The following is a 7,406-nucleotide window of genomic DNA, read 5'->3' as shown; positions in this document are numbered from 1 at the left end:
ACTTTAAATAAACGACACACTGGAGTTAAATATTCCTGTTTATTCTAATCTAGGCAATTTCCAAAGCGACAGCAGTATAGGCCTACATGTATGCAATTCTGTGGTATTGCATTAATCAGTGGGTCTCAACTGTTTCTTACTGCTAGTCCTCGTTCATCAGGTCATGAACCCATAGCAACACATGAATTAATCTGTGACCCGTGTGAAAATGTCTTGCGACCCACTTCTCGGGCCACGACCCACCAGTTGAGAAACACTGATTATTCAAATCAATGCGTATTTCAGCTGTCGGGCATGTTTGGAGGAGGCTCTGCAATGTTCTTCTGGTAGGCACACAGTTGAAATACGCCTGAAACAGAGAAGGAAATGGTTTGTTTTGATAGGTAAGGTTAGGTTCATGTTTAGCTATACACTATTGTGCTGAATATCAAGACTAACGTCTTTTTCCCAATGGAAATATCCTAAAGAACGGGGTCGTATTATAATCTGGGACTAGACTATTTGACACTCAATGTTCTTTTCCCCACAAATGAGTCTTGGAAAATGGGGTCGTCTTATATTATATTTTTAATGAAACCCATAAAAAGGCTACAAATCATTGTTGCTGGTGGTTCTTATGGGAGCTGGAAAGAGGGGAGTCCCACCTTTTGGGGGACTGCCCATAACTCCAACATCCCATTACTCTGACTATGTGGCTTTGTGTGCGGTTAGAGTTAGGGATAGGGTTAGGGTTAGTAATGTGCAAGTCGGACCAATGTGGTGTCAAGATAATGGCACCTGGCACCAATTTTCGGTTGCATCTGAGGTTTGCCCTATAGGCTGGCATGTAACAATGGTGAATGGTGAAAGGCTTCACTTAAAAAGGTGTTACTACTGCAAGTGTGCTGTAATATAAGTAGGTTGCAACTTTATTCTTCAATAATGTAGTATGCTTAAAACACAATAAAGTCCTGGTCTTCCAATGTAGTCCTCACATACAAACATGTCAAACACAAACTATATTAAATAAACACTTTTCATAACAAAATACAAATATCACCTAAATACTAAAATTTGTTTATTATTTAAACAGTTTGAAGTCAATTTGGTTGCAGTGTCCAGGCTGTTCCACTGGGTGGTACAGACTCAGTGAGCACAGTCTCGCAATCGAGAAAGGCCGTCATAGGCAGACCTGTATCCCGAGAGAAGACAGACTATGCACCCACTGCACACAAAATGAAGTGGAAACAGAGCTACACTTCCTAACCATCTGTCCATTGTACCAAGACATCAGAGACACATATATACTTCCCACAGATTACAACCACACACAGAGATTTTGAAAACATGACCAATGACAAAAAACTCCCATATCTGCTGGGCGAAGTACAACAATGTGCAAACACAGCAGCAAGATTTGTGAGTTGCTGTGACAGGAGAAGGATATCAAATGGAACACAACCACCCTAAAGACTAATCATTGTGTATATTCCTGCACTATACCTGCATTGAGAGACCTTGGTACATAGAATTTGATCTATTGAAGATTCTGACCTTCAAATGTACATCATTTTTGTTTTGATTGTATTGCTGTATTGTTGTATTGTTCTTTCTGCTTTGGCAATGTAAACGTATGTTTTCTCATGCCAATAAAGCCCTTTGAATTGAATTGGGTGGCGCCATTGAATGTGAAAGTTAAAGAGTCCTGAATTTATACAGCCACACATTTGCATTGGCTCCTTTTACACCAGGGTTGAACGGGTTGAATGGTCGTAACTGGAACCAAAAAAACACTTGTTTCTTCTTGCCCTGAACTGGGAACCACTATTCTATTCACTGTTCTACAGGTTAGAAGATGCAGATGTGATAAAAACAATGGCAAAGGCATGCCCAAAAAGGCAGTGTGCTCTCTAAACCACAATTGTTCTGCTTAAAACTGATAGAAATGCAAGCCCGGTTTGTGGGCCCGGTTCTGTGAAAGCACCACCGTTCCAAGAATCTGAACGGAACCTGAACGGAACCAGTTCTAGGATGACCAGTGACCGATTCATAGTCTCGAGTGACCATTGAGAAAAATGTCTGTTCGCCTATATAATGATGTGTCCTAAATGGAGAAATGGGTTTAAAAAAGGCTTTAAGTTGATAATACAAAAAGGTTCCTATCACACAAAGATTTTGCAACCCCCCTATAGTATAGCAGAGGACCCCTAAGGTTGTGGTTCCCTACAGTACATCTTTCAGGACAAGACGCAAAAGAGTGATTAGATGTTTCCCCCCCCCCCCCCCCCCCCCCGAGACCCAAACGAATGAAACAAGCTTTGCGAGCTTGTACATCGGCTATTTTCACTACTTCTTAATAATTATAATTTTTATTGATGTAATTTATGTTTATTTTACAAATTGATCTGTGGCCTGTCCAGGGGCACCTTGTCTGGTAAGCCAGCCTTACAGCCTTTCCTGTCTACCTACTATCATCTGTCAAATAAAGGCCAAAAAAAGCCCCAAAGAATATATTTAATAAAAATAAAAAAATTGATCCGTGACACAAAGACGGGGCACTGTTTGGGAAACGGTGCCCTAGGACGGTGGCCCAGAGCCCCTGATGAAGACACATGACATCTGTGTCCTTGTTCCTTTACCTGCAGTGGAAGCCAAGATGATGGCCACCCAGCCAATGATATTAGACCTTTACCTGCCGCGGAAGCCAAGATGATGGCCACCCAGCCAATGATATAAGACCTTTACCTGCAGCGAAAGCCAAGATGATGGCCACCCAGCCAATGATATAAGACCTTTACCTGCAGCGAAAGTCAAGATGATGGCCACCCAGTCAATGATATAAGACCTTTACCTGCCGCGAAAGCCAAGATGATGGCCACCCAGCCAATGATATAAGACCTTTACCTGCAGCGAAAGTCAAGATGATGGCCACCCAGCCAATGATATAAGACCTTTACCTGCCGCGAAAGCCAAGATGATGGCCACCCAGCCAATGATATAAGACCTTTACCTGCAGCGAAAGCCAAGATGATGGCCACCCAGCCAATGATATAAGACCTTTACCTGCAGCGAAAGCCAAGATGATGGCCACCCAGCCAATGATATTAGACCTTTACCTGCAGCGAAAGCCAAGATGATGGCCACCCAGCCAATGATATAAGACCAGGAGAAGCGCCAGTCCAGGAAACGCTTGCCGAAGAAAGTGACGGTCACTCCGGTGTAGATGGCCAGAGCCAGCAGGGCCAGGAAGCCTGAGCAACGAGAACAAAACATTTCAATATCTTTTTGAGGATTTCTTTTTCACCCCTTTTTCACCTCAATTGTTGTGCATTGTGCCTATTAATTCATCCACACACACACACACACACACACACTTGTATGTTGTCACTGCTATCAGTATCTGCTTGGCGAATTTAATGAATCAATTACACCAGTAGTTCTCAAGCCATTTTGTGTCAATTAAGGGCCCCCACATCGATGACCAAACCTGTTGGGACGGTTTCTGAACTGTCTCACAGCCCTCCTCTGAGACACAGAGTTAGTAGACAGGTTTCTGAACTGTCTCACAGCCCTCCTCTGAGACACAGAGTTAGTAGACAGGTTTCTGAACTGTCTCACAGCCCTCCTCTGAGACACAGAGTTAGTAGACAGGTTTCTGAACTGTCTCACAGCCCTCCTCTGAGACACAGAGCAAGTAGACAGGTTTCTGAACTGTCTCACAGCCCTCCTCTGAGACACAGAGCAAGTAGACAGGTTTCTGAACTGTCTCACAGCCCTCCTCTGAGACACAGAGCAAGTAGACAGAAACCATGCCATCTAATAATGAGCATTAGTGAGGACTATTGTCTTTGTCCAGTGGAAATCTCATTTGTCCTAAACTCTTACTTTTCAGGACTCAAATTACAAATTATTATTAAATCAGAGATCTACAAGCTCGAAACGTGTCGCGAAGCGACTCGTTTCAAGCTTGTAGATTTGATTTAATGCAAGTATAGGGTGTTAATTTACGGAAAAAACACATGGAGATAAGAGGTCTCTGCCCCATATGAAGTTATGTTGAAATTGAAAATGGGCAAACTAATTAACTAATAATTTAACTGGGGACACCCTGGAACTTCCTCAAGGACCGCTGGAGGGGTCCACGCGGACCCCACTCTGAGAACCAGTAACTTACAGATCCCCCCACCACCCACCAACCAAGGGCCCCATGCAGCATGCATTACCAGAGAGGACCAGGGCGATGCCTCCGGTTCGAACCCTCCTGCTCTTGGTGCCGTTAGCGAAGGCGCTCAGTCCCAGCACCACGCCGGCGAAGCAGCTCAGCACCGACAGCAGCATGAAGGCCCGCGTGGCGTCCCAGAATGCTGCGGGGCAAAACACACAGGTTTAGTAGCATCACTTTCATTTTGACGTACGGTAGTATAGTTTCAGTCATTATCCTTTGACTCCTTTTGAATACGAATGTCATGCGATTTTAGTCGGAAGCTACAGTTGGATTTTGTCAACAAAATAACGTGTTGGCGGGCGTTGATGGTGTTGTAATGCCTGATTTTACACTTGGTTGCCTGCTGAAAATAGCCGCTAATATTTTCAGAGTGCAACACCCAAATGCAACTGAATCTCTTCCACACTAGTCCATCCTTAACATTTTAGTCTAGTTCTTATTTGATGACTAAATTGTAAATATATTTAGTCAGAGTTTTACTCATCATAGCTTAGTTTTAGTTTAGTTCTTATTTAGTTTTTGTCAGTGTTTTTCAGTCGGCGGACATTTTTTTCGTAATGGTTTTAAGTCGACGAAATCAACCCCGCCCTCTCTCCAGCCCCAACCAATAGGGTTTCCCCATAGGCTCACCGACAGTGATGGTGTGGGCGTGGCACTTGTGGTTGATGCAGAACCTCCAGAGTCCCTGATTGGCCGAGCTGCCCGAGTAGCGGTACTGCATCCAGAAGTCGGTTGCCGTGGAGACGATGAGGAGCACGAGTGCGGCCGTGCCACACAGCGTGCCCCCTCCTGCTAGGGTGTACAGCATCGAGGAGAGGCTCCGATGCTAGGCTAGCTGCTGGAACTACTGGACGCTAAAACCAGAGAGAGAGAGAGAGAGGTGGAATTGGAAACCTTGTATGGCCATAACTGTTACTTTCCAGGAAATGGCGAAAAGAAAAGAGGCTACGTGTTCCATTACTATACAGTCACACTCAAACATAGCTGATCTACAAGCTCACGACGAGCTTGTAGATCAGCTATGTTTGAGTGTGACTGTATAGTATGATGAACTATAGGCCTGTTTGGTGAGATTTCTCAAATTTGGCACAGTAAAATAGTGCTTTCATGCGATTGGTCCTCCTAGTATCACATGGGAATATCACATGGTTTGAAAAGAAAAAGTGAACTGTGTGAGGTTATTTTGTTTGGTGAAAGGTCAAAGTTCAGAGGAATGAATATGTGTGGATAACAGATTTAATTATAACACCAGCACCACCACCATTACATTGTCACTCTAAAAGGCAGTTTGCACACACCGCCGTTTGGCAATCCCTGAACTATACAGGGCATTAATGTCACGCAAAAGGATTTCCGCCTGGACCACTTGGAACCCCCTCAAAAGGCAGGCTCACTGGTGGTCCCCGGACCACTGATTGAGAACCACAGCTCTAATCCAACCACAGGGTATGCAGTCATATCTTCTGACTAAATGCACAAAGTCTCTGTGATACGTTTGTAATCCACGTAACTCGAGAACCGTTCACCCCTACCGACATCAAATTTGACACACGCATTCCATATTTGGGCATGCCTGACAAATATATATATATATATGGGCATAAAAGGGACACAGACATAATATCTGGGTGGGGGCACGCATTTCCAACTTGCATCGTTCCAAGTAGGCCAGTGCCCAACGGGCACCGCTCTAGTAAGTAGAATGCCAAAAGTCCAAGAAAGGGGTGCAACTCATTTTAAGTTGAACCGTGTGTAGCAGTCATTGAACAACTTAAACCTTACAGACTTTGGCGTATGTCAAAACAGTGAAAATGGCCAATCTACAGATCTACAGATTGTAGATCTTCTATTTTCACAGAATGTTTACAGATTGTTGCCAAATCTTTAAACATTGTCACTGAATGTTGGGTCACCGTCCTCCAGTGACATCATCGATGGGGAATACAAGCTAATAGAAACTGCAGGCTCTCTCGTCCGGAAAAGTTGCAATGCGAAAATGGAAGCCATCGTGCAAAGCCAAATCTGCCTATTGATGATGTCACTGGAGGACGGTTTCTAAACTGCCCACAGCCCTCCTATGAGACACAGACTGAGTAGGAAAGAAATCTTGCCATTTTATCATGATTATTAGTGAGAACCTATTATATGAAGATGGTGAAGTGGTCCTTTAATGCATTTTTGATATTTCTTGATAGTTTTCTTTAGTTAATATGAGTTACAGTATGTTGTAGTGGAATATGTTGTAGTGATTATTATGTTTAAATGTTATATGTTGTCTATTACCCTTTGTGTCAATATAGTGGACAGTTCTCAACTTCTCACCCACTATACGTTCCCCTCATGTCTCATTTTGGTTGGCTCAGTCTTGATGTCAAGTTCAGTTTTGAGCCTAGAATTGAAGGTCTGACATATTTTTATTGAAAAAAAATTGCCGGCCAACTCTGGTCCCTGACACTTCCAAACTAAACATCTAAACCTGGTAGCTCACCCTCATGTTAGCCTACACTAACAAGCAATAACAGCACCATTGTACTGGCAAACACGCCACATGTCCCACCACCATTCAGTCAAACCAAGACTTTCACACCGTTGAAACCCTCAAATTGGCCAAGGCCAGCAATGCACTTGACCCAAACGGCCACATGCCAATGGAAGTGCTGATTAGGCTGTATAGTGCAGGTTCCAAAGCCATTGTTTGCAACTAATGCCCCTCAGCGCATTGCACGCTAATCTTCTAAACCCGACCAATAGTGTCAGCATTGGTGCTCCTTCACCCGTGAGGCGAGCACTGATCTCTCCATGCGCTGCTGTGTATGCGCAACAACACCTCAGAGACACAAACAAAACAAAATAAGATACATTTGTAGTCCTGATATTCCCTTTGGGCGAGATGTTTTAGTCCATGGAAATGAAGACTCTTGCTGAAATGTTCTTCCACTTTGCAATGAAAATATATTACTTCTCTGTCTGTTTCTCTCTCTCTTTTACTTTAGGCATTGTGCAGAAGCCCTTCTCCAATGTGAATTATATCAATCACATGACACTGGCTCAGGGGTAGTGGTCGGCCAGATGGTAACCGCAAAGTCGCCAGTTCGAACCCGGGCTCCCCCAGAGCAAGACACTGAACCCCTAATTGCTCCTGATGTGCTGGTTGGTGCCTTGCATGGTTTCCGCCGCCATCGGTGTATGAATGTGTGTGTGT

General features: G+C 44.0%; 1 protein-coding gene across 1 annotated transcript; it reads right to left on the bottom strand.

Annotated features, from left to right (window-relative positions):
- Positions 1–281: 281 nt before the first annotated feature.
- lim2.2 (lens intrinsic membrane protein 2.2) lies at positions 282–5,012 on the bottom strand (the record flags this gene model as incomplete). Its single annotated transcript, XM_080770153.1, has 4 exons — positions 282–349; positions 3,096–3,230; positions 4,203–4,343; positions 4,835–5,012. 4 exons carry the CDS (start codon positions 5,010–5,012, stop codon positions 282–284), a joined length of 522 nt encoding a protein of 173 aa, XP_080626279.1.
- Between the last annotated feature and the right edge of the window lie 2,394 nt (positions 5,013–7,406).

The sequence above is a fragment of the Protomyctophum bolini genome (genome assembly GCF_963924005.1).
Source record: "Protomyctophum bolini genome assembly, chromosome: 8".
Classification (NCBI taxonomy): Eukaryota; Metazoa; Chordata; class Actinopteri; order Myctophiformes; family Myctophidae; genus Protomyctophum; species Protomyctophum bolini.
The sequence above is the reverse complement of the archived record's forward strand: the minus strand, read 5'-3'. Positions and strand labels throughout refer to the sequence as shown.